The sequence below is a fragment of the Erithacus rubecula genome (assembly GCF_903797595.1).
Source record: "Erithacus rubecula genome assembly, chromosome: 14".
In the NCBI taxonomy this organism is placed as follows: domain Eukaryota; kingdom Metazoa; phylum Chordata; class Aves; order Passeriformes; family Muscicapidae; genus Erithacus; species Erithacus rubecula.
The window spans coordinates 15,185,760-15,213,638 of NC_136666.1; the positions used below are offsets into that span (position 1 = coordinate 15,185,760).

Sequence of the window (27,879 nt, forward strand, 5' to 3'; positions counted from 1 at the left end):
TACCAGGATTAAAAAAAAAAAAAAAAAAAAAAAGAAAATAAAAGTAACATAGGAAAGGTAATGATTAATCCAATCTGTAAGAAGAAAAGAAGAAACCTGATTGTGAACTTACTGGTATTATCTAACCAGTATAAATAGTAGTGCACTCAGAGAAGGCATAGAGTGACAAACCCATGATGAATTGTTAGGGCATGTTGAGTTGGTTCTGCCAATGCCTGCAGTCAGATGATTTCACTGGCTGTACAGGATGAAATCTCATATTTCAATGTTTAAGTAAAAGTGTCAAAGTTCAGCTGAAGCAGGGACGAATACAGAACAAATTTTGTGTGTATTTGTAACTAGGGCACCAGAGCAATAGAGGAAGCCAAAATGAGCCGGAAAAGCAAAAGGAGTTTAAAGGAGAAATTTTCCTTGAAGAACAGCCTGGTTAAAGAAGCTCTCTCAGAGTTCCTGGGAACTTTTATACTGATAGTAAGTGTCAGCTGCTTTCCTTTCTTCCTACTAATTTAATGTTGGACAGTGCTTGTAAGGGGACATGTCAGTTTTTCTTGCACTGTGCCAGCAGCGAGGTTACAGCCTGACCATGCACAGCCTGAATGAATTGCTCCTGTGACGGTAAGTTTGTAATTCCTTTCTTCACCTCATGTAATTATCACTGCCTGTAAAAACCAGATTGTTTTATGTATTACAACTGTCTGATTGGCATAGATTTCATCTAGGAGCAGAATTTCAGTGAAGGAGCACATTCTGAACAATCCAGATATGCACAGTGAGTGTTGTTAATGCTCTGCTGTTTCTTTTAAAACTTAGCAGTTCATTTTATGCACAAACTCTGTTGACATTAACAAACATATTGTACTTCATGCTTAGAAAAATTCAATTGAGTTGTTTTCCTGTGCAATATAGGAATTTAGCTTTGTTGTTTGTAGAGAGTTTATTGGGAGATACATTGCCAAACCTTCTGAGATTTTGTAAGTTAACCATTTTTTGTTTTGTTTTTAACTGTGCTACATAAATTATGCATATATTGCTTGGTCCTATTGTACTGCTACAACTTAGATAAATACCTAAATTTTCAATTTTCATAACCCCAGATTTTTGGGGGTTTTTTTACCCAATTTCTTGCTCAGTTTTTCTATGCATTTGCAGTGGGACTGTGTCTCACCAGGAGAGAGAGAGCAAGCTGTGTAACAGAGCTAGAAGTCAAGCAGCTAGACTATTTATGCCAAACTCTTTCTTTCTGCTTTTAGTCTGGACAACACAGTCTTATTTATTGCTAAATATTTCATCACAGTGAAAAAGGAAAAAAAAAAAAAGCAGCAGGCATAGTACTGACATAGGTTTTATAACTGTAACAATATTAGCTAAATTTCAAGTAAGTCATCTAAAAATTCCAGTAGCTCATAAAATACTGGAAATTATGGTCTTTACTACACTTCAGCTAACTGAAGTGCACTGGCACTAAAATAACATTATTCTCAAATTTAATACCATCCATAAGACATTATTAGAGTAAGGAGCACATTTAGAGGCAAGGAGCACAGAGCACTTTACAAACATTAATGAATTAAGTGTCACAACACCCTGGTAAAGAGGGGAAATGTCATTATCTTCATTTTGTATATTAGCAAACCTGATTACAGCAGCCTGCACAGGAAGCCTGTGGCAGAACTCCGAATATAACCCACATCACCTGACTTCCAGTACTCTGTCCTCGCCACAAGATCCTCCTCCTCTTTCCATTAATAAAATTAAGCAAGAGAAGAAAACATATTAAAGTGCAGATTAGACTGCAAATGCTATTATTTAATGTCCTGCTGCACAAGGCTAGAAAGGAAATGCAAACCCAGGTCCCATTTTCTAGTATATTTAGCATATGAGTGTAGTAGCTACAAAATTGTTGTTGACAATCTGAGTTTCTCATTTCTCTTACCTTTTCTAGTTTCAGCCTCGGTTTAAAGCAGAAAGAGCCTCAGCTGGGTTAAACTGCAGCTTTCCCAGTGCTTGGGTAACTCAGCTTGTGTTCAGACTGCACAGGTTAGCAGCAGTACCAAGTGTTTGTTGTGAAGAAACTGCCTTTTCTGCTGTTATCTTAAGCTGCACAGGGGAAATTTAACTTGCACATCAGGAAAAAATCTTCACTAAAAGAGTGATTGGGCACTGGAATCACCTGCCCAAGGAGGTGGTGGAGTCACTGTCCTTGGAGGTGTTTAAAAACAAGATTAGACATGGCACTCAGTGCATGGTTTAGTTGTTGAGGTATTGTTAGGTGATAGGCTGGACTTGATGATCTCAAAGGTCTTTTCCAATCTAGTTTGTTCTGTAATTCTATTTATTCTGTCACTTTTAAGCTTTGTCAGCTAGTAAGCACTTGAAGTACAGATAAATATTAAGCTCTTAATTTAAACTGGAGCTAATGAAAGTGGCACCCTGGTAAGTCAGAGGACAGAAATCCTTGAAAAACAGACAGCATGTATGCAAAAGGAGTTACAGTAATAGGATAGTGTAAGAACTGTGTGTTTAAGTGTTACAAATCAAGAGGAGAGTTCACGGCCTTCAGCACAGTTGATTCATGTATTTGCTGAAAGCCATTTCAGATGGCTCTGATGGGGTTTAGGGACTGTGGACAGCACCTGTGCCAGGGAGCAAGGCTGAGGCAGCACTTATGTTAGCCACAGGCTCTGTCTGGAAACCAAAGCAAACTGACCACACCTAAACCTGGGACCCATGGCTGGGAGTTAGCCAGGTGAAACTCTAACCCTCCAAATCACCTATGCTAACTGACCACACCTACATGTGGGACTCATGATGGGAGTTAGCTGGGTGAAATTATGACCCTCCAAATCACCTGTGCTGACCACACCTAAATCTGGCTGGGAGTCAGCCAGGTGAAATTCTGACCCTTCAAATCACCTATTTCTAGTTTTTCTGGAGAATAACATCACAGGCCACAAACTAATAGGAGCCTAACCTACCACTCTCAGCCTTGCAACATTACCTTCCAAACAGGAAATCTAGAAAGTGGAATCACTCATCAGACAAAAGCCCAGCCTTCACCCCAGGCTGCGAAGGGTGCGGCTGCAAGGTTGGACAGATTTGACACAACAAGCCTTGAGAAAGACACTGGGCACACTTTGGATAACATCTCCTGGTCAGCCCTACTTCACATGCTGCAGTTTGCCCTGAGGCATGGACTCAGAGCACGTAGACAAAATTCTTTCCAGGCGAAAATAAAGGAGAAGGTGAGAATCACCTATGAAATGTGCTGACCATTAAAGGATGCTCAATCCAGTGGATCAGACTGGAGGTGCTCCAATTAAGTAATCCCTCCTGAGAGAGCCACAGTCAGGTTCTCAGGTGCTTACATTACAGAGCTTGGTAATACAGGCACAGCCCATGTGAGCCACACTGTCTGCTTAGCAAATCATCCAGTTTTGGAAGAAACACGAAACTCCAGGAGCTTGGAAGCATCCTGCTGGTTGGCACCATGCTGGCTGAGAGGCAGTGCACATACAAATTCCCCAGCCTCAGACAGTGCCAGCCTTCTGTGGCTGGGACTGTCCTCAAGGTCTCCCTTGAGGAAGAGCTCTTCAGGGAGTTTTTGTTGTCCATCATGTTCCCTGGTTCATTTCCTCTTGGGACTTCTGTGAGTTAATCTGGGGGACAATACCTGTGTGCCAGCACAAAAGAGTCAGAAAGCCATGCTGCATCAGATAGATGGTTTATGTGGCTTTTTAGTGAGTCTGCCTGGAACTCACCTATCCAACTGCCTCTCTGCTTTTAATCATGCTTCTCTCCATATTTCCTCTTTGGAACTTGACTGCATTGCTCTCAACCAAAATGGGATTTACTCTGACGCCATTAAGTATATCTGACTTGAAACAGTTCCAAGAAGAGATGCCAAATAGGCCATGTGGCTTCCTTTAACAGCTACTGCTCACCTAACATAGTTTGTATTTCATTTCCATTCTCAAGAGCATCTTACTGAACAGAGTTCCCAGAAAGGAGCTGCACAGGAGCCAGGATCTCCTGAGGCCAGAGCAGCATACACTTCCTTGCTGAGACAAAACACAGGCTTCCATTTAGCATATAAATACAAGCAGGGAGCATATATGCTCCTAATATGTACATACATATATATTGCTATGTACAAATTCCTATAAGCCTGGTCTCCCACTGGAGGTGAGGGAGCCTCTTGCAATTCCCACTGAAGCAAATGTTTGTTTGTGCTTGGAGGATTCAGGGCACAAGCATGAACTGAATATATGACAGCCCTGAAATAGTCCAGCTACAGGAGGCTATTTATCATCAAAATATTTTAGTCTTGTTTTCATATTCTGGCCATTTCATTATGCAGGTTATCACTCCTGCTCTGTTGCAGAGTTGAGTCTCATCAGAAAAATCTTCAAGATTGGCATTGCATGGATTTTATGAGTCCATAAGATTAAAACTTAGACAACTTTTCTATATCTACTTTTTGTGTCCCTACATTCCAGTACATGTTAAATTCAATACTGTAGTGTAACATATATCCCTTATTCTAAACATCCATTAGAAGTCTCATTACATGATGTTATCATGTGAAAGCAAATGTAGCTTTTGATCCTTTGCTCATTAAATAAGTGTTTAGCATTTAACATAGATCTACTACTTAGAAATTTTAAAGAAAGATAAATTCCAAATTCTAAATTTTTGTGAAAGGGAGACTTTTATTTCTACAGAATAAAATTACAGCAAGTTTTGTCTAAGGTAAAAAAATTAAATATCAGCACCTTCTAATAGCTGCCTTGTTTGCCATCAGAATAAATTTCCTGGGGTAGAGAATCTTGTATAATCAGCTCTTTGTGAACTTAAGTTTGTCAAAGCTAGATAAGAGGGTATTAAAATTTATTTATAATTGGTATTTTGATTTGTCATCTTTTAAAATATTGTATAATGCTACAAACACCATGAGCCTTAGCAGTGTTTGCACTTTGGAAAGCAGCCCTTATGTCAGAGATGCATACATTTATGTTTCTAGCAGTAGTAATATAGTATAACCAATAAATAATACATGCTACACATTAATCTAATCTTATATATAGTTGCATATATTTTGACGGCATTACATTTTGCTAATGATTCTGGTGAAGGTATACAAACTTTTCTTCCTTTTGAAACTGCATTAAATCAGCATTGCAAACAGAAGACAAAGTGGTAACAAAGACCCTTAGCTGTACCCTTAGGTTAAGGAGGTGTTCTTGCATACTCAGGAGTTATTTTTGTAATCTTATTATTATCAGAATCAGGCTTTTTCTAGACAGCCCTTCTGTTTTAGAAGTCATTCTTTAATTCAGCTGAATATTTAGCAGTGTGAAAAATTTGAAAGGAAGGTTAGCTAATTGGTTTTTTACCCCAAAATATTTATGGCAGCAAATAATTCTGAAAAATCATGGGAATGTCTTGTTTTCCATCCAAACTAAGGTTTCCCAGTATATGACATTTCAAAGTTTTAGGTGACTCAGATGTTGTGCTACATGAAAGCTTTGAAGAAAATTATTTCTGCAATGTCAGCCCCAGCACATAACTCAGGACTCATTGTTTAACCAAGAGGTTTCAGTAAGTTGAACTTAGTTTCCCAAAATCTTTTTCTGTGGGTACCCTTTTCCCCAGAAAGTTTATATCTATAGGATTGAAGCATAAGCACCTCTGCCTGAGACTTACAGAAGACTTGCATCTTTCCTGCATTCAACTGTGAGTGCAAAACCTGAATTTATGTTTTACAGACAGAAATTTACAAGGTGTTTTTTCAAAAGTTTCACCAAATAAAAGGAAGGTAATAAAAGCAATAACTTTTTAAAGCTGTCATAAACAGCTGGAGAACAGAATAAAAGACAATAAATGAAGTTTGTGCTATGCAGTGAGTTTATATCTAAGCATTCAGCTTTCTTTCTTTTTTTTTTTTTTCAATAGCAAACAACTTAGGCTTTAAGTACTCCTAACCTCTAACTGTGAGGGCACAACAAAGATCCATCCCCTGTTTCTGCACCCAAAACAGAAAGAACAAGTGAAAGAAAAGGTGCATGTACCCTTACACTCCAAGGAGAGGACAGAAAATCTCCATTTTTTGGAGTCTGCAATGCCCACTCTTGCACACTTTACCAATGCTGCAATTCCCCAGGAGCTGGTACAGAGATATTAACATAAATATATTTTAGGAGTTTAGAAAGATTTAAAGCTTTTCAGTTGGGGTAGCAAGCAAAGCATCATAGCTCAAGACAAAATGAGTAAGGAGGGAGGGAAGGAAGCAGAATCTGAATAGGTTCTTTTTCTCTTCAAGGCTGCTAGGTAAGATTTTGTTCCTTTGCCTGGACTTTTCTTTCTAGCCCTGATACAGCAGGCAGTGTTACACTCTTGAAAGTTTGTGTCTGAGTATCACATTTCATTTCCTTTCCTGAATTTCTAAAAATTAGTAAGAAAATAAAAATAGTCTTCATTGAAGAAACTGACTCAAACCAGTTGCCCTCTATAATTCAGGAAAGAAAAACATTTAGCATTTCAGGATGAAGAGTGCAATATTAATCATAATAAAATATGAGAAAATGCAGGCTTTTGCATTCTCTCCAGGTGATTTCAAACTTTTATTTGTCTCCTATTGCACATGCAAAAGCAATAATAAAATTTAAAAGCATAGTCAGTGCCTCAATATTTTCACTATTTTTTCCCACAAAGCAATTTGAACCCGATATTTATATGTTTTAAAAGCTTTATAAACACAAATCATCCAAAGTTGTATTAAATTTACAACCAAGTAGTAACACTTTCTGTCACTAGAAAATGTTTTCAAAATGGCTATAATTTTAAGGCTTGTGTCTGTACTATTTAATTAACAAAATGATAAGGGTTTGGAGTTTTCTTCACCCCTAATTTATTAAATAGCAAGTCTGAAAAAAAGTTAAAATCCATCTGAACCCAAGAGGATATTGGTTGTTTTCCAGAAGATCATCAGGAGAACAGATATAGTGACTTTTTAATTGCTCTCAGCTTGATTAAACCACAATGCACAGAAATCCTTCCCACTCCACCAAAACATTTCATTAATGGTAAAATAGGAGCTGTGTGCTTTAAAAGTATTTAGAAATTACTTGACTGTTAAGCTGTATTTTTATCTCACCTTTAAAAGCTTAAGTACTCTCTGATTTAACAAAATACAGCAAATATTAAACATTAAACTGAATAAGGACTGGTCTTTCCTGAAAGGGTTTTCTGGTAACTTGAATTCTTGTGGAACTAATGCCCTGAGTTTTAGGAGATCTAACATGTCTCTGTTTTTGTTGCTTTTAGCATTGCTGTCCCTGTTGAAAGAATGCTTAGAACCTTGTCTGAATTAAGATCCTGTGTAATACACAGCAAAAATACATCTGTGTAAAGAGTTTCTAGTATTATAAAACATCTTATTATGAAATTCATTAGGTAAATTCTTAAACAGACTTGCTTTGTAAATGAAGGGAGTGGAAATGAAAGTGAGTAATAGAACACACTCCCTTAGGAAGACACTGCCAATTTAGCACCCCTCAAACTGAAAAGTTTATTTGCTACTTTTACAAGGGGATGTCCTGGTTTGAAAGCCAGATGTTTGCCAAGAAAGGCAGGAGCTCTTCCCTGAGATGGGGAGTGCAGATCCCCTCTCCCTCTGAATTATTGTAATTCTGGAATCAAGGGTTCTCAGACAGAGATATGGGGGTAGGAATAACAATTCTTTACTGGTATAAATAAATAAATAAATAAAAAATAAGGGAAACAAAACAACAACAGGAGATAATCCTATTTGGAAATATTGTTGTTGGGTAGGGGGAGCTGCACAAGACTACAGCACCATGAAAAACACTGTTTGTCTTCCTCTTAATGTGACAATCAGAGGGTCTGGCTATAAATGCACACCAGTTCTAGGACTGTGTGATAAGAAGGGGGCTTTTTTGTATAAGCATTCTTTAAGATGTCTAAAACTTTACTGGCCATGCAGAAAAATCAATTCCCTAAAATTGTGTTTTCAGATCTTGCAGAAATCCTATTTACACTGAAAAATGCTATTACAAGCATTTGGGAAAATCCTGAAAATACTAAGATGGAGGCAAAATGATCTTTAGTCTCTCTGATGAGTGGGATACAGAAAGTCCTGCAGGCTTCCAGGCAGCAATAGAACCTTATGCTCACTGAAGACCAATCGTTTTCCTTTGCTAACATTAGCCTTGTCATACAAGACAAAGAGAAGGATCTAATGGGCTATGAAGCAAGTTTTTTTTGGCAGAAAAGGTTCAGACAGCTATTCCACACCCAAGCATGTTCTTTAAGACTGTAATCTAATGACTTTATGAACAAAAAAAAAAGCCAGTGCTGAAAGCACTCCAGTAATTTTAAGCAGATCAGGTTATAGACAACTGCTAAGAGGAAAACCTGGTAATATAAGATAGACAAGATAAGATAAAGAGATCTGGCTATATCCTACTGTGAATTAAACTCCCATTAACTCTATGTGCTTCAATCAATGAGTTTTGTGGGTGCAACTGATGGCTGAGCTTGGCCTACAATCTTAGAATATTTAATTACAACTCAATGGCCTAGTTGGTCTAGTCAAGCAAAGACTTCCAAAGCATTAAATTGCTGTTTGTGTAATTACATGATTAGGTGTTTGTTCCCAGTTGCACCAACCTAGCTACAGTAGGTGTGAGGCAATGTTCTTCCCTCCTTAAAGGTCAGCAAATGGAGTAAGTATTACAGTGACACAGCTGAGCTCAGTTCTCAGTTTTCCCATCCCTGGATGGGCACACACTGTGCCTGCAGTAGAGTTTAGTCATTGGACATGAACAGGTCCAGCAAGTGCAGCTGTGTTCCAGCTCCAAGTGTTCTTTGCAGAAGAAGGGAGACTGGTTAGCCAGAAATGGGGCATCTGTAGCTGTGTATTTCCCTAAAACCTGCAGAGCAGGAGCTACAATGCAAGAGGACTACACAGCTGTTTCTGTATGACTCTCCTCAGTCCTGGTGATAAAGGAAGGGAGGCCACAGCCTCCCTCCATTATTTCCTTCCCTTCTCTTGCAAATTTGTAGTTGATACACACAGATGTTGCTATCCCCTATCCTTTTCTATTACCATCTCCTCTGTTCTCTTTTTTCATCATCCTTACAGAAAGAGGTAATGCTTTCAAAAGAATGGCCTTTTCTTTGAATTTTCAAAACTTTGCCTGTGCCATTTCAGAACACAAGTGCACACTATACTTTAGATTGAGCTGGTTACCTGAATTCAACCTGCACCCCAGTGTGTGCAGGGGCCCAGAGCAGCCCACTGAGCCTGCTCCTCATCTGAGCCATATCTTTCCCAAAATCTTGCTTGGTGCAGTGTCTGGAGAACTCCCTTTGAGAAATCTGGAAAGTGATGACTAGAGTATGTAATTCCACCTCCTCTAGATTCTTATGAATTCCAGCATAGCCATTCTTTCCTTATTACACATATAAAGGCATTATGAATTGTCTCAGAGGAAGTTTTAAAAACGGTGTAATGTCACCTGTGAACAGCCCCAGTGTGTTTTATCTTGGTTTGCTATCAGTGTGTGATTTGTGCTCAGCACAGGCACTGCCAGGTGAGCACATGGCTAACACGTGTCTCATCCACTGCACAGCAGTGACTGCAGCTTGCACTGTGTCCTGGAGCTTTTCATTGCACAGCCCAATAAACTGCAGCTATCTAACACCACCCTACCCTTACATAACCAGAGCTGCAACACTCTGGCACCAGTCAGTATTTTGTTTGCTTACATGATTATGACCTCAAGGCAAGAGCTGCACCTGGGTATATGGCACAGTCTCGGGGCACTTAGAAACGCCGTCTGCATTAAAAAGCTGGTTAAGAGTGTAATTTTATTGACAGCTTTTCTGTCACATATTGGTATTAGCTAAAAGCCTTGGGGGAATAATGGAAACAAAAGTATGATTTTGCCTATTTAACTGCATCTATTCTAGCAGGACTTCCTTGTTAAACCTCGATCACCAAATCATTTTGGTACAGTCTATTTCTAAGGCAAGAGGTTTTCCCATTACTTTGCAGTTTCTGAAGTCAACTGCCTTGCAACTGAAAATAAGCAATTAAAGTTGCTCACGATAAATCTAGTCACATTGCAGAAATTGTATGATTCACATCACCTATAGCTGCAGAGAAGCAAAAGTTTTCATACTATAGAAATTATTTGAGAGCTTCCACAGAGTACTGTGCTCCTTGTTCAGCAGACCACATAAGCATTTATTTAAAAAGCAGATTTTCAAAGACACAGAAATGGATTAGAAAGTCTATTTCTAACTGAAAGGTTTCTATCCCTTTGAATATCTTTCCTATCATTTCTAATAGGATCTAAACATATGCTTGAAGGTAAGTAGAGGCTTTAAAACTGAATAAGCACCATCTTAACCAAATATTTAAATGTGTTACTGACCTTTGTTCTGAGGGGAACAAACAAAAATCCAAAACTAGTTTATATCCATTTGCAATTATTCAATGTGAATTATTTAGATATCTCCACCTCAGTTAATTGTTCAACCTGCAGAGCCAGTGAAATATTATGCTAGAGCAGTATGTGATATAGAGTCAGCATAACAATAACACACACTGTAAATCTCAGAAGGTTGTCTCAATCCAGAGTTCCAGCACTAAACATTAAAACCTTTTTGAACTATCTTTCATAACTTTTACAGTAAATTTTTCATCACTTATAGCATCAGTCTGGAACTGAAAACTTACCACACAGAATTAATTTCACTTTCAGACGGGGAGTTTTGTTGCAGAGGCTGTGCCATCTTGTTCTGGCTCCAAGTTCTGATCTGTATCCCATCATTGTGCCTGAGAACTGTTTTCTGTGTGGAGACAAGTCCTCATTAGCAGACATTCTTCCTCGTGACAGAGACGAGGATAATAAAAAGCAAATGCGCATTGCAGCAATGGCGCACATGACAAATTCTCAATATTGAGCAGCACTTGCAGCTGTCCCAGGAGAGCAGGAGCCAGCAGCAGAGGCCTTGGCAGGCACGGTGGGGTCTGAGTGCTGTTTTTTCCCCCAGGCTCTGGGCTGTGGCTGCGTGGGGCAGGCGGTGCTGAGCCGCGGCGCGCACGGCGGGCCCATGACGGTGAACGTGGGATTCGCCATGGCAGTCACCGTGGCCGTGTACGTGTCCGGGGGCGTCTCGGGTAAGTCACTTTATTTCTCATAGAGCGTTTTGGGTTAAGGCTCCCTTGGTAAAGGGCTTCCACTTCATGGTATGAGCAATCATGAATTTAGCAACAGTGAGCACCATCACAGCAGAGGCTGCAATGGAGTTTTGCCAGTAAATCTTGTGTGTTCTTGTTTCCTTCTATTCTTTGTGTTTGACAAAGTGTCCCACCAAATTCTGATCTTAGCTACAGTGTGAAAACCTTGGGAGGCCTTTGGCTTTTACAAAAAGTGTTCTGTGCAAACCAGAAATCTGCTTGGTGTTGCTTTGAAAATTCTGTCAATAGAGATGAACCTGGGCAGAACAAGCACTGTGTTTAAAGAAATAACCATGAAGACCAATCCAGCAGTCACCAGATAAAATGGTGGCCAGCTACAAAGAAAGCAAAATGACTCACTAATGGGTATAATGAACAGGATGCACCTTAAATGTGCAATTTATTTCTTCATGTCCTATGACAGGCAATAGCAAGTCTGGTCCTGTCTGATTATTCACAGAAGTAGCAGATCATAGAAAGCAGAAACAGCAGAAAGGTTCAGTACCAGAGATACATTCAATGACACTCTGCCAGTGTCCTGTCTTTCCCCTTTATTTGTGCTGTAACACATCCTCAGCATGTACTGGGCAGGAATCTCTCTTTAGTCCTGGGGCTAAGTCAGCTGGGCTAACTAACCAGTGTCCACAAGTGCCCTACTGGATGCTGCCTTGCCTCCTGGTTCCACCATTCAATTTGGCCAAACTAAGGGAAACATTAGAAAAACTGCTTTTAGCATTTAAAGTCTTCCTTTAAAATAGAAAATGATGGGTTGTAATAACAATGCTGTGCATGAAAGTGCATAATGTTTTGTGCTTTTTTCAGAGTTTACATTGTCCTTTAAAGCAAATGGTGCCATGTACTCCAGGTCTCATAGAGGCATCTCTTACCCTTCATAAAGAGGGTTAAGTTGGGCTGGAGAAATTTCTTTAGGTATAATTAAGGCGTTATAAATAGTTGCTGTAGCAGAAATTACTGTGGCTATTTCTCTTCTCTTTACAAATTCTTTTACAGAGGCACCATGCAGAAGGTTTCCATTAGAAAGTCTCATATTAGTAAGTGCTCCAGGTTCTACAAAGCAGGCAGTCTTGTCACTGTCATTGATACAGACCAGAACTGTTCCTTAATATCACACAAAATTAATTCAGCGGCACATTCCTATAATCTGAACAACTTTTAACTACAGCCTTGGTTTACATTTAGGCAGTTAAACTCTTCTAATGTAGTATCATGAAAACAGACCTGTGAAGACCTGTCCTACATTTGCACCTTTAAGGGATATTCATCTCCATCATTATGTAGCAAATTAGAGTCCAATCCCAGCAGGGCAGAGCAGTTGCAGATGTTGCAGTATTGTGCTTCCTGTGTTTCCCCCATGACAAAGGATTCTGCATGCAGTGCATTTTCTCTGTGAAAAAATAGGAACAGATATTTCAACAGGCTGTTATTATCTGACACATGATTACTAGTGGACATTTCAGAATACAAGTTCCTATGTAGAATTTGTTAGCAATTTCTGTGGCTCTTGGGCCAGTCTCATGTTTAAGTACTGCTAAAATATTTTTTCATCTTTTATTTATGTAATTCTAAATTAATGGTAACAAAATATATTGTCTGCATGTTTGGTGAATTTGAGCGCTTTTTTTTTTTTCAGTAAATTTCCCTCTTTTAATTTTCTCCATCCAGTTTTCCTCAATATCTAGATAGCTTCCCACTATTTTATCCAACTTAGCATTTCAAACCCATGACTGTGATCACTGCAACTATAAAAGAATGAGGAACATACCACCCAAATTTTTTGTTTGTTTTTTAAACAGTGGCAGGAACCAAGAATCTTTTAACTCACCTATGTCAGCATGACAGCCTTCAATTAGGCTTTTATTTTCCATATTTAATGTTAATCAGCCCTCTGTTATATTATTATGGTTTATCCTGGCCATCATGGTCACCCTGTATTATGTACAGGTGGGGAACAAAATCAGGTGTTGAAAGAAAGAAAAATTATTAATTCCAGTCAGAGTAAGGAACAAGAGACAAGACAACAATTAATCAAAATTCACATGAAGGGCTGTTAAATTATCTATTTGCTATGTACTGAAGAATTTGAAACACAGTGAAGAATTCAACTTTTAATTCAAGACTGCTGTTACTAGGTCAGCATTCTGGAAATTATACAAAGAAGGTTTTATCCAGCTTGTTATCTGTGTTTGTCAGTTCATTAAGTTTATTATGTATCAAAGGTGCCTGGATTTCATAAGATAATGATTCACTGACCTGAAGTGCAAACAAACACAGAAACTGCACAGAGGCCCTTTCTCCATCACTAACCTTTGACAGATAAAATACATGCCCATTCAGTTATTTCACCAAAGGCCATTTTTTTCTGATATTCATACAGACTGAAATGAGACCTTACCTGGAAGATAGCAAAGGATCCTGTGTCCTTGCAAAATTTGAGGGTTTTATTATTCAGTATTTATTACAAAGAAGTACCTGTTCATTTATTTGGCAATTTGTATTTCTTAAGTAGCAACCAAGTATCTGTAAACAATGAAATTTTCCAAGAGCATACAACACCTTTTTTGTTGACAAAAGATGTTGAGAGAAGAGACCATATGGCATAATAAATGAATTTCAGAAACTAAAATTTTCACAAAGAATTACAGTGAAATATTTTCCGTGCATGAGTTCAGGTGTAGCTACTCCTGAACAAAAAGGAAGGAAGTTTTACACAAAACTGAACTTTGTTTCAGCACAGCCACTTTATCAGTTTCCTTATCATGGACCTTTCTGGAAAGCACGAGAACAGATAAAAACATGGTGAAGGATTATGCACTGCTGCCCCCAGATCCCCACAGCCAGCATAAAACTGGACATTGTTTGATTTTGTCTCCATGAAAACTGAATTCCTAAGAAATCCCAAGTTTAAGACAGGGACACAAACATGAGCTAAATCCAGGGCACTCCAGAACTGTCTCAAGATACACACTCAAGCCAGTAACAGTCCTTAGCCTTAATCATAATATGTGCTTGGGAGACTAAAGGAATTTTCTTCTGCCCCAGTTCTCCCCTAAAAATAAAAAACCAAAGACCTCAAGGAGAGAGAATATGTGCAGAATAAGCGATCCTCCCATCACAACCAATGGGGGAGATTTACTACTTTTCTAGAAAAGTTGGTTATAAGTTACATACTGCAGGACAGCAGTCTGATAAAGAGCACAGTCCACAGGCACCAAGAGCACAGATCTTAGTTGCTTTTGCCCTCCCTCCTCTGATTTCACCCAACTTGTTTCAGTTTAATTGCAGTCAGCATTTAACTGCAAAATAACATCTAGAAAAGCATGTCCTGTTCTGGTTCAGAAGTGCCCACATTTTTACAAATTCTTCACCTATTCTTATGCATCTGAGTCATCCACATGACTTAATTTGTGATTTATTTTTCAGGTGGCCACATAAACCCAGCTGTTTCATTAGCCATGTGCGTGACTGGAAGATTAAAATGGACCAAATTACCAATTTACATATTAGCACAATTCCTGGGAGCATTTGTTGGAGCAGCAGCTGTCTTTGGGATTTATTACAGTGAGTACACCTTAGACATGCTCACAGGACAAACTAGAGGTCAGGCAGTCTCTAAGGCCCCAATTTTTCAATGAATGTCAGGCAGGCAGAGGACTCTTGTTCACACAGGACTAATGGCAGGAATGAAGCTAAAGCTACAAAAGAAGAAAGGAAGGAGCATAAAGAGTTTGAAGGGAAAAACACTGGCTTGAACATTCCAGGTACACTACAAATTTATTGAAACGCTTAATGCTCCAGGAAATGTTCTGATATTTAGAAAAATTATTCATGGGAAATCAGATACTCTGAGATCATGTATTTCTCAGTAAGGATTTTAAATTACTTAATAGCCAGGATATAGGGCTATCCATCTTCCAAGCAAATTAGAAACATTAAAGACCTGCTACAAGTGCCTGTAGGCAAGAATCACCATCATCGTTCATTGAGGGTACAGGATATGAGATCAAGTCCCTCCTGACCAAACCTAGACCACCCTTGAGAGGTGACTCTCCAAGGCAATGAACTCCAGGTACAGTGATAAAGGGGTCACATATTCAACAGGGGAAAAGAAAAAAATTACCCCATCCTTGAGGCATGGGATTTTTTACACAGTGTGCCACAAATGGAAAAAACAGTAACTGACTGACTGAACCCACTCAGATCAGTTGCTTCAATCCCCTACTCCAAAATTCTGCTTCTACTGGCCCAGCCCATCTCCTCCAACACCTCTCTCCTGAGCATTATGTCTGCAGACTGTGCTGGGTCTAGGGGCAGCAGAGGAAAAACAAAAATGTAAATGCCCCTTGTATGTCAGCTCAGTGCTCAGTACCCACAGTAATCCCAAAGAGGAAAATCTTTAGGAACAATTAACTGTTTTGGGAAGAGTTGTTTACTTTTTTTAAAGTTACTATTAGAATTCTGGAACAGGATTTCTGTATCAATTTAAGTCCTGCTCTAGCCTAACAGTGAGAATTAGGGCTGTGGCCAGGGAGCAGCAGTGTGTCAACTTGCACATGGGGTTGACAGGGGAGTCACTGTGTTCTGCCACAAGGGCAGCAGTAGGGTAGGGAGACAAAGTAGGAAGCTTAGGTCTAGGTTAGGGACATCTTCCTCATATTCAGGAGTGCAGGATTTTCTCATTTCCCTATCTCTGTTCAAGTCCTCCTCTTGATCTAATTAATTTCCAAACTTCTTCTGTAGTTTTTACTTCCTGCAACTTATAGGACTGCCATGTACTCTTTGAGGTCCACTGAAAAATCACTGATAGAAAAACAGATGTAGGAGATCATCCTTTTTTTTTTTCCCCTGTAATAGTTAAATGCCACAGAACTATCTGACACTTCAAATAAGAGCCTAATCAAAGTAAACAACTAAAATTCTCTGCACTCATGCTGTGGCTTTAAGCAAAGCCTGAAAAAACAGAAACAATGAGAAATAGATTTGACTGCTAGCTTCAGGAGGAGCTTATCACCCTCACCCATGACTTCCTTGGGAGATGGAGAACTATTTCTTTATTCACAAGTATCATCTCATAACCAGATTCACTGATAAAATAATGGATTAGAGTTTGTTACTCATGTCTGTCTGTGACAATTTGAGTACCCCATCTTAATATCTTCCTATTTCTAAAATGGCACAATTGTCAAGTGGAATAGCAGCAATTCCTGGTGACTGGGAATCCACAAATTCACAATCAGGCTGCTGTCCATTTCTTGGGTCATCATGACAAATATAGCATCTCTTGCAGAATAACACATCTCTATTCAGAATCAGAAAACTTTCCTTGGCACTGAATTTGGAGCTGTAAGCAGGGGAAAAGCAGCCCCATTTGGAAAGCTGTGGTACACAAAACAAGTACTTCAAGGCACAGGAGGAGAGATGAGACAGGAGGGTATGAGGAGTACATCACTCCAATGATGGCAATCCAATAATGGTGCTCCCAGGAAAAAGCAATCAGAGAATCACCAAATGCTTTGGGTTGGAAGGCACCTTAGAGATCAGTTTCAGTTGAGAATGTGAAGTACTCAGACCTATCACACATATTCTAGTCCTAGAAAACCTAGAAAAGCTTATGGAGAAGTGCAAGCAGTTATTGGCTTTTTCTACAGATGCCTTTATGGAGTACAGTGATGGAAAACTTGAAGTCACAGGACCTAATGCAACAGCCCAAATCTTTGCAACATATCCAGCTCCCTATCTGTCCCTCATAAATGGATTTGCAGATCAGGTGAGTGCACTTGCTGTCTTAATTCTACAAATTAAACATAAAAAGACCTGTAAAGCCAAGCAGTAAAAAATCACATAGATCTAAAAAGTGTGCCCAATCTCACCATTTTGTCCAGATGTCCCCTTGTACAATACAATAAGAATGCAGTGCTGTTTGCAGGGGGTTACATTTTAGTAATATTTTACAAGCCAAATAATTTCAAGTTGTTCTTTTCTCATACATCATCTTAATTGTTGCACTCAAAATGTCTTTAAAGCAATATATGTAAGAGGTTTTGCTCAGCATAAATCAATGTTTCGCCATAAATCTCAGCAGAGTCATGTCCATTTATACCAAAATCCAACCCATTTTGTGGACCTATTATTCCTTAAATAATGTTTAACCAGACAGTTTAACATACCCTGAACAACTGAGTATTCTGCTTGCACAAGCCTCCTCTCTTACCTTCTTTTTGCAGATAAATTTGTAGTATTAATTTTTCAAATTACTGGATCTGAAAAATCCTCAAATTCATTTCTAAGCTGTGTCCTTTAATTCCACTTATGCAACAGCAAAAAAAAAAAAGAGAAGTGTCACATCTTTTATATACTTCTAATCAACTTGCCAATCTTCTTTGGGAATTCATGAAATAAATACTATGTAAGTAAGGTAAGAAAAACAAGGGATGGTCTGAACAGAAATTCATTACGTAAAGATTGTGCAATCTGACTTCAAAAAAATCTAAATATTATTTTGAAGTTTTGCAAGAAAGACAGTTCTGATCTTTGGATCAGTCAACAGATTTTTCCCTAAGATATTTTTTACCCATGCATATTTCAAAACAAACTTAAAAGCAGATGAAAGATAAATAATTTTTAAACCCCTCAAACTTAAGCTTCTTCAAATCAGTACAGAAACTGAACATTTTGACATTGCTGAAGCTTTTGTCTGTTTTCCCATCGAGTTAATTATTAGCAAAATCAACATTGACAAAGCATTTGATTTAAGCAGAGCTATACTTGCATTGAAGTAATTCCAAGAAAATTTCCTTCATCAGCTCAATTAGCATATGCAATGGAGAGTTCATGGTACAGTCATAAGTGCAACCCTAATTTGGGTAGCTCCTAATTTTAGCTGCTCAGTTTTGACTTTGCAGATGTCACTTTTTCTTCTGATGTTATCCAATACCTGGATAAAGAGATGCATTTCTAGTCTAATTTATCAGCATGAATTACAGTCACATAAAACACTTCTATATTAATGGAACTGACTGCATTGCTATGGTGGCAGAACTACCAAAAATTGAGTGAATATCAGTGTAAAATTGACAGGAAAAAAAAAAAAACAAACGTGGAAACAAAGCATTAGGCCTCACACAGGAGATGCCTTTTAAATCCTCTATTCTTTCCCCACCTGCTTGTTGCAGATTTTTTTTTCAAATGTCCTCAGCACATTTCTTGTCTTTGTCTTACAGCACAGGTACCAAAACTGCTCATTACTGTGAAGTAGAAAGGCACTGAGTTCCTAATTTTGCTATTCTGTATAGTGGGATAAAACTAAATACCAGCTCTAAGCCACTCCAATCCACAGAGCTGCCATAGCCTCTCTTTTCATTATTGGAAAGAATCTACACATATTTATTCAATATTCTTTTCTTTGCCTTGGCCAGGTGATGTCAACAGCTGTTCTTCTTCTGGCTATATTTGCTATTTTTGACACCAAAAATAACAGCGTACCCAAGGGCCTGGAGCCAATTGCAGTAGGACTTCTTATAATTGTTCTTACTTGCTCCTTGGGAATGAACAGTGGCTGTGCCATGAACCCAGCCAGGGATCTTGGCCCAAGGCTCTTCACAGCCATTGCAGGATGGGGAATGGAAGTATTCACGTAAGTACCCCTGCAGATGGAAGTCAAATGCTTCTGGCTAAAATTGTTTCTAGGAAAGTAAGATCCTGATTCAACTTGGTACCAAGTCATACTTTATATACATACAGGTAATTCTTTGCATACCAGAGGTAGCTATTCATGCACTTTAAGCCAGATATCCTCTAGGAACTGGGTTTAAAAAGGATTTCCTGCTCCTAGGGCAAATCAAACATGCATAATCTCTAATATCAATCATTGTTTCAAGAAGACCTTTCCCAAAATATTAGAGCTTCTTAGAGGTCACTGAAAATATGAGTACTCTCTTCTTGTGTCCTTCAGCTTTCAGGAAAAAAAAAAACCAAACCAAAACAGGAGAGAATTAGGAGGAAATATTTACTGGGTGCTGTAAAAAACAGAGACATATCAGATTGATTTAGCCTATGATTACTTCTGAGTTACTGCAGGAACATACAACAGTCTAAAAGCCTGACTTCCTGGCTGAGAGTGAAGGAGTAAAGGAAAAGCTCCCTTGCTTTTCCCACATTTCAGAGCCCTCTCAAATCCCCATGTGAGCACACACATGCTCTTGGCTGGCCTGATGCACAGCTAATTAGCTGCACATCAAATCCACATCTCACACGTATCCAGGGGAAGAGGCACTCTGGGGTATCCAAGTAAAAGTAATCTGTCATTGGCAAGCAGATCTTTTAGTTTATTTTTGTATTGTTTGTTTTTCCAGTTATTTACTAGCAGAAATCCCTAGTATTACCATAGCATTGGAGAGTTCTGGTTAGTAGAGATTTTACTGTAGCAAGAAATAAAAGAAGCACAAATAATCTCTATTTATTCAGTATTATTTCTATTTACAGAAATCACGTACCTTATTTGAGGAAAGCTGTAGCAAAGCTTTTCTCATACAAAAAAAGCCAGGCATGGCACAGCTGAAACAGGCACAGCAAAGGCCAGAGCCAAGGCTGCATGCAGCCCAGCCCTGGTGAGCTGCTGGTGGGACATCAGATCATTGGTCTGGTGAACTCCAAATTTTTCCTCCCCAGTAGCTCTTACCACTGCACCATGGGACTGCAGGTTTTAAAAAACAAGGACACACGGGGTGACATCCCACACTCAGGATTCTCCTCTCTCATACCTGTGTAATTACAAGGAGTTGTTGACTGTGGTATTAGCCATGGTGTCATTCTATCATCAGTAATGTATTATGAAATTGACTATTCCATTACTGAAAGTTTGAAAGCCTGATTGTACTGTGATCTAGTCACAGAATACCTGTGAACTGCCCTTCTCTCTAAAAGTATGGTCCTACTCATTTACATAAAAAAACTACTAGAAAACTCTACATCTATACCAATATGGACCCTTTCCTAGTATAGTTTAAGGTTTTATATAAGAGAGGGATTGCAGTCCCACTGTAAAGACCTAGTTAAGAAATTTTAAAATGTGAACATAATAAATAAGATACAAAATTGCTGATCCTTGCCAGAATAAACTTACAACAATATAAGGAATGTGAAAATTTGAGGAAGAAGTCTTAATCCCTGCCTTCAGTTAAAAGGCTAGAGCTATAACCAAGTCCAAGGGAATGATACAACAGGAATATGTTCTTATTTATTTACTGCACAGGTCCAGGAGAGACTTAAGAAGAACCTGAGCCATGTTAGGTAGCTGGAAGAGCCATGGGAAAAGCCTGAATGATTGTAGTTAGGATCCTAAATTGTCTGATACTCTGCTGTGCCTGGGCAACTTAAAGTAGTGCAGCAATAGTTGACAAATAAAGCTTGGATATCCTGACTTAAATGGAATTCACAACCTTGAGACAATGCTTAAGCCCTCTAGTAAAGGCATGTCCAGGAACTGGGACCTGAGCATGAAACCTCCACAGAGACACGAGGGTAGTGCTGTACAAACAGCAGCAGGGAATGCTCAGGAGACACAGAACATTCTTTGGGGGAGGATGGAAGCATCTCCCAAGGCAATTGAGTCCATGTCAGAATGTTCTGGTGCTGCCTACAGAGCAGCTGGGGACCACCAGGAAAGCCTCGCTTTAAAATAGATCAGATTCATAACAGCAAGATTTTCTACACTGTTCCCAGCTCTAAACGTTGAGATAATTACCTCACAGCAGAGAAATCCTCTCCACCCTTCTTTTGTGCTTGCAGGTACAGTTAATGCTGGTTTTATCATGTTCTCAGGAAGGGAGCTAGCCTGGAGTGGAGCCCTTCTGCTGGACCACGGAATTGTCCAGATGACAGAATTCATTTGACCAGATGTTTTCTAAATGTTGCTGTTACTACATTTTGCACAAAGACACCTGAAGGAATATTTCCCCCAAAACCAAGCCAGAAGACACAAGTTATGAAGTGTTCTCCCTATCCCATGCAAATAGTTTGTTTGGGTTAAAGGCTCCCATCACAAAACCAGGAGTCTTTCTAAAGCACGTGCTTAATGTTCTGATAAACTTGGGGTATCATTTGCAGGCGGCCCGGAGAGCTGAGCCCGGCTCAGCCCAGAGAGCAGAGCCCGGCTCAGCCCGCAGAGCTCAGCCTAGAGAGCAGAGCCCGGCTCAGCCCGCAGAGCTCAGCCTAGAGAGCTGAGCCCGGCTCAGCCCGCAGAGCTCAGCCTAGAGAGCAGAGCCCGGCTCGGCGCTCGGCGCCGCTCGCGCGGTAACGCTGACACCTCGTGGCCGCCGGCACCGGGACACGGCGGCAGCGCCGGGAGAACCTGGGCTTGGGGAGAGCTCAGGAGACACAGCTCCTGTCTGTACAGGAACTGGGGCAATTTAGCCTTGCTCCCGGAGTGCAGCTCTGCAGCCCGGATTACCTCACAAACGGCGGCATCTCCCTTTCCCGCAGCAGCTGGCTGGTGGAAGGTGTATCTGCAAGTTTAAATGCGCCCAGGTTCCCAGTCCCTGTAGCTTAGACACTGTACCTGGGAGTTTCCAGCCAAGCACAGTTCTGCTGGCCAGGCACAGCCGGGGCTGGGCTGGGATCAGCTGGGCTGGGATCGGCAGGGCTGGGCTGGGATCAGCTGGGCTGGGATCGGCAGGGCTGGGCTGGGCTGGGCTGGGCGCTCTCCGGGCTGGCGGCAGAACCCAGCGGGTACCAGGGGCTGAGGGCACTCAAGGGACTCTGTGATCTGTGCCTGGCACAGCGAGTTCTTGCTCCATGACACTTCATGGACACTCCTGATCCACTGCAGTTTTGGCAGCACCCTCCACAAAGGTTTTAGACCCAGCATCTCAGCGCAGGGTATCCAGTGCGCCGCTGACAGCAGCTGCTGCAAACAACCAGGATTTGGGGAAGGTCACACAGGCACTGACAAGGCACAGGCCATGAAACAAGCTGAGAGAAATCTGCCAAGAAACACCTTCATTACACACCCATGTAAAAAAATATCACATGGAAGAACACATGCTTGTACTTGATACAGCTTTTGTTCTGCTGATTAATTCAATAAAACCTTAGTCCATGCTTGTTCCAGGAATTCAAGAGCTCAACAACCATCAGTGATTCAAAAAACAAACAGATCTATAAAATCAGTAAAACAACATCAGAAGTTATTTTATATCCTCAGGGCAAAATATGAATAATTCCAAAGGTAAAACATACACCTCCAAGGTATTTCTGAACAAGCTGTAATAGTATAATCAACAGGGCACCCATATTTTCCCAGTTCTATTCTTGCATTGTGACAAACACAAGCTCACTTCTGCATAAATCTATACAACTGAGCACTGAATAAAAATCCTGACAGTTTAAAAGTTCCCCTGCAGCTTCCTGTAAAGTTCCACCCATAGATGCATTTGTCCCTTTGTATTTCTGGGAGAAAAAAAAAATTCTCCATTTTCAATATGCATGAAATTGAGGTAGCTGGATTTTCACTGGAGACTCACATATTCAATTAATACAGCACGATATCAAACCAAAACACCTTAATGTATCAATACAGTTAAGAGACTCCGTGCTCTGAAATGGATACTCAGTTATTTACTGTCAGAATGTGGACCTCTAGGAAAAGGAGAGCAATTCTGCCAGCCCAATATTCCTGCATAGAGAGGGTTTTATTTATTGTTTTATGCAGTTCAGTGGTTGACTTCTTATTTTAAATGTGGCTGTAAATCTACATATTTAAAATTAAATCCTAGTAATTGTACAAATGTAAACATTTCAGTGGAACCAGCATATTGGACTTTCTTAGTGAATACAAATATTCTAAGATTAAGTTTTAGGTGTATTAAACTTCTAAGCATGTATGTGCCTCTTGCTGAAAGATGTCACACTTTAAACATAGATATAAGATATATAATTGAATCTTGACCACTCTGGGCAAGGATAATCAATGTTACAGTCACTGTGTTTTATTACATTGCGTAAGATAAATATATTCAAAATTCAGTTTAATTTATTACATTTGTCAAGAGGAGAATAGTATGTACTATTGCAGGTGTAAACTTGCATGTTTCCATGCAGATGAATTAAGCAACTTTCGTAACATCCTGAAAATCTATTCACAAGCATCTGAAGACAGCACAAGTCAAGATTGCTGGGCAACAAATATGTCCCTGTTCATTTCACTGCAAGTCAGTGAAAAGTGCTTTTCACAAGGGAGAAATCATCCTCTGTCCCCAGACAGACATGCAGTAAAAAGACCTTGTTTTCTAAAATGCAAGTACATTTTGGAACAAATCTGGTGCTTGTTATTTAGCATTTCAATCAGAACCAGGCTGTGTTGGGTAGGGCAATGGAGTGTCACCCATTTATAGAAATAACAAAAAGAGAGGGAGACAAAATAGAAAGGGATACACTATAGCAAGGGGCACACCAGTGGATCTGTTCAGTGACTAATTCACAGAAAGGTGCTCACTAGAGTAATAAGTAACACTAATTGTTGTTCTTTTTGTATTACAGGGCTGGTAATAATTGGTGGTGGATTCCTATAGTTGCACCTCTGCTGGGAGGGGTACTTGGAGCAATGATCTATATAATTTTTATTGAAATTCATCACTCAGATCCTCAGTCAGAAGAAAATGAGGTGCATACTAAATATGAATTGACCAACATGGCATAAGAAGTGAAGAATTTCCTCTGTCATTTTGTTGTGCAGTTTTTATGCAAATGGTTGTTGGGACCACTGTAGGAAATCCATATGCTTATATTAGAAATTCACCTTTCAAAGCAGAAATTCTGTATATAAGTTCAAAATTAAAGTCTTTCCATGAAACATTGGGTGATCACATTCAAAATTGGTATACTGAGAATGGGAAGGCTAAATTGTCCTTTTCATGTGGCTTTTAGGTCAAGTTATCTCTTAGATGCAATTGTAGTGAGATGAGGCACTGTCCTGTTCATTCAACTCATATGATCTTAATCATGTTGCCTAATTAACTGAAAATAGTTGAGATATTGATACAAAACTGCATGCATAGCTAGTTAATGAGTTCAGTGCTGAATAAATGTGCAAGAGCATCACTTACTTCTTAAGAATGGTTTGCCTAAACATTTAAAACAATACCTAATTTGGCTAAATGCCAATTGAAGCAGTTTAAAATAACTTCACTAAATTTTATGGAGCCACTATTGATCAGCAAGAAATCAATTCCTCAGTGATTAGGTTTAGTAACTCACAATATGATCACAAAAGGTAAAAAACTGTTTGTTGTAAGATCAGCACAAAGAGACAAAGGGTAACTTCTGCACAGGGTCTTCAGAGCATTAATGCTTAGTTATTTTTAGACTATTTACTTGACCTTTATGTTAGCCAATATTAAAACTCTTATGTAGAATACTATTCTGAATCTCTTCCTCTGTGCTTTCTGGATACAATTCATTCCTGTGGAGATGGCCCAGCAAGAGGCTGATGCTGTGCAGAGGTCAGCACAAAGCCAATCTCTGTATAAGCTTTAAAGAGTCCTGCTGATGATAATTTATATGGGTGGATTTCATCTGCATAGTAGGAGAAATTTTTAATTGAATTTAATTTGAATTTTTAATTCAAATTAAAAACTGGTCTCAGAGGTAATCCTAGATCTGAATTCTCTAAGGAAGGCCAGATCCACATCACAATTCTGATGTGGGGGTTCTCTCTCACTAAACAGAAATGGTTGGACATACACCCTTTCCTAAATATCCAGCCTAGAAAATGTAATTATTTCTGCTTAATCATCGTGAATTGAATGTATTCAGTTAAATCAAAGTTTATTTCTATTATGCATACATCTATCCATGGTTGGTGGTGGTGATCATAAATAAACAGGTATCTGATTCAGCAATGCTCCTGAGCTACTTTCATGGCTAAACTTCAGAGCACCAGTTCAATTCACTCATTTCAGGGTACTCTTCCCATTGGATTCCTACAACTCTGCTCTTTCAATTCCACACTACATTCCTGATTTCACTCCTGAAGTAAGGAGTCCTTTGTGTTGCCACTGACTGCCTGTGCACTTCTGTGCAGTATCTGCAGAAATGTTTACAAAATATTATGGTCAGAACCTGCCTCAGCATTTGGGCTGATCAGGTTTTTATCACTGCTTGTCTTGAGCACACTCCCTGTGATGCCATACCAAATTCATGGCAGGAAAGGGACAGAAATAACAGGTCAAGCAAATCTCTGCTTGCTGCAGCTCCAAGTGTATACTTGGGGGAGTATAATTCCAATTGTAATTATGTTTTTAAGAAAACTTACATAACTGTAATGAACTCAGGCTGCCCAGAGACATATCAGCCCTTTGCAAAATGCTCATTTCATTCAGTGTGTCTCTGCTGTGGGTTAAATTCTGCTGTACCCATGCACATTTGACTGCATCCTTGTATCACTGGCTGGAGAGTCTCAGGAACAAGAAGGGAGAGCTTGTGGAAACAGTTCTCAGTCAGTACAGAAGAATCAGAAGCAAAATGTGAAAATTAGTCCTAATTTTAGACCTTCTATTGGCAGCAGAGACAAGCTAGATCCTCTGTCGTGCATATTGATAAACAGCACTATGTAAAGCAGGATGGGGTGTAAATGCAGCTGCTGATCCTTTGTTCTACCCCTCCCCTTGCAGTGAGCACTGACTCTCACCCCTTGGTGATCCCTGGGCAGGAACATTCCCAGGTAGCTGCCAACCATCACTGTCTGGAGAGGAATTGCAAAGAAACAGTCTGAGGGCTGCCCTCAGCTCTGAAAAGCACTTTACCACTGACACCAACATCTAATATGAAATATCTGTGCAGAAAATAAAAAGAAACAGCTAATTAACCAGAAGTAACCAATTTTATCCAAAATGGGATGGGCAGATTATCACTTATGTTAGAATTTTGCATAGTCAGTAGGCTCCATATGCATCACTACATTGCTTCTTCCATTTATCATGGAAAACATGGGAAAAAGGAGAATACAGGTCAGGAGTGAGAAAGGAACAGTTTATTTATACAGCCTACTCAGGGACTAGCCCACACTCGCTCTATGCCTGTGCATTGGCCAAGGTACATAAAGTTGTTCATTTTCTCAAAATCCTTTTGATCACAATATGTTCTGTCTATAAAACATAAAATCTTGTTTCTCCTACTCATGCCATTCCTATGCACAGATTTTCTGTATGAATGACATTTACTTGTCTGAAGTTATTAACATGCAAATCTGAAGCAGTGACACACCAGTGTGATAGAATAACACTGTCTTAAAATAGGCTCTCAAATTGTTGTCAATGCTGTGTTTGCTTAAAGAATTTAAATTTTAATTAATCATTCAATATTTTGTAAATTCCTTGGGGACACAAGGTATTAATATCACAATTCATCCTGGATTCATGAATGCCAGAATTTCATTCAGTAACAAGGTCCTGTAGACCTGTCTCTGATTGACAATTTCAATTTCAAGGAATGAATTCCTGCTGTCGGAACAGACCTCAGCTGAATCTTTAATACAAAACTATGACCAGTGTCTCCACATGATAATGGGAACAATACCAATCACTTCATTCCATAAACTTCTACGGACATTAGCAGTTTGATAAAAAACAAAAAAGTATTTTGACTTTGTATGAATTATGCTATTTCCTAATGCCAACTGATATTCAGTGGTCACACTTACATTAAACTAATAATAATAACAGCTGGCAACAAGGTTTTCAGCTGAAAGATGTTTTGATTAATGAGTTAATAGTAATCAGTTTTGATTTTAATGTTGAAAACAATTAATTTCAGGGCATTGCTTAATTTTCATTTTGGGTTTGTTCTTTTTGGGAGCAATGTGTTTGTTCCTTAGAGCTAAACTTAGTACTTGGGTAATTTGGAAAGCCAAATTAAAAGTTGGCTACTGCAAGTTATTTTATTGAAGTCAGTGAAATTATTCACAAGTGGTGGCAATATAGGCAAGGATAAGTGACCAGAGAACCAAGCTCAGAGTATGGCAGACATTGTACTTTCTTGGGGTTTTATCTGTGGGTCTGGATGTTCAAATATTGTGGTTCAAAATAAATACAGTCAATTCCTAATAAATGCATTCCAGTGCTATTTTTATATATACAAAAGAAATCTCCCCTCTGGCACCTAAGGACTTAAGAAATAAATACTGCCTGTTATGACCTAGGATGCTTCATAGCCTTGTGCTGGAAGAACAGATGGACTAAAACAAGCTGGGTTCCCAGAGCTCAGCCCTGTGGCAGGTTCTGTGGCTGAGCAGCAGTGCCAGACAAGAGGCACCAACACAACCAGGGCCTCCTGCCCTGGCCCTTCTCCCTTCTGCCACAGCTTTCCCACTGTCCTAACAGCAGCCAGAGCCCAGGTGGGATAATTTCCTGAAGTCCCTCTCCAGAGATTGCTTTTAGGCATACATATATCACATCAGATTTGGCCTGGAGGGTTTACAAAATGCCCCAGGTAATTTATCCATCTCCTCTACAGATTTGTAACAGGGGCAAGCTTTGCTTGTTTCAGTAAAAAACCACAGGAAAACCTGTGCTATGGGAACAAGGGAAAGGGTAGGTGCT

General features: G+C 39.5%; 1 protein-coding gene across 4 annotated transcripts in view; it reads left to right on the forward strand.

Moving 5' to 3' along the window:
* AQP9 (aquaporin 9) overlaps positions 1–27,392 on the forward strand; it is a 28,372-nt gene extending 980 nt beyond the window's left edge. For 2 of the 4 annotated variants that reach the window (XM_079318112.1, XM_079318113.1), the window contains 6 exons: positions 343–471; positions 11,083–11,209; positions 14,711–14,848; positions 16,936–17,054; positions 18,703–18,920; positions 23,822–27,392. In XM_079318112.1, coding sequence (XP_079174238.1) covers positions 370–471; positions 11,083–11,209; positions 14,711–14,848; positions 16,936–17,054; positions 18,703–18,920; positions 23,822–23,981 — 864 coding nt within the window. In that variant the 5' untranslated portion in view covers positions 343–369 and the 3' untranslated portion in view covers positions 23,982–27,392. Of the gene's footprint in view, positions 1–155; positions 472–562; positions 616–11,082; positions 11,210–14,710; positions 14,849–16,935; positions 17,055–18,702; positions 18,921–23,821 lie in introns of those variants that run through there. The other 2 variants (XM_079318114.1, XM_079318115.1) reach the window with 2 other exon arrangements.
* Positions 27,393–27,879: the final 487 nt, after the last annotated feature.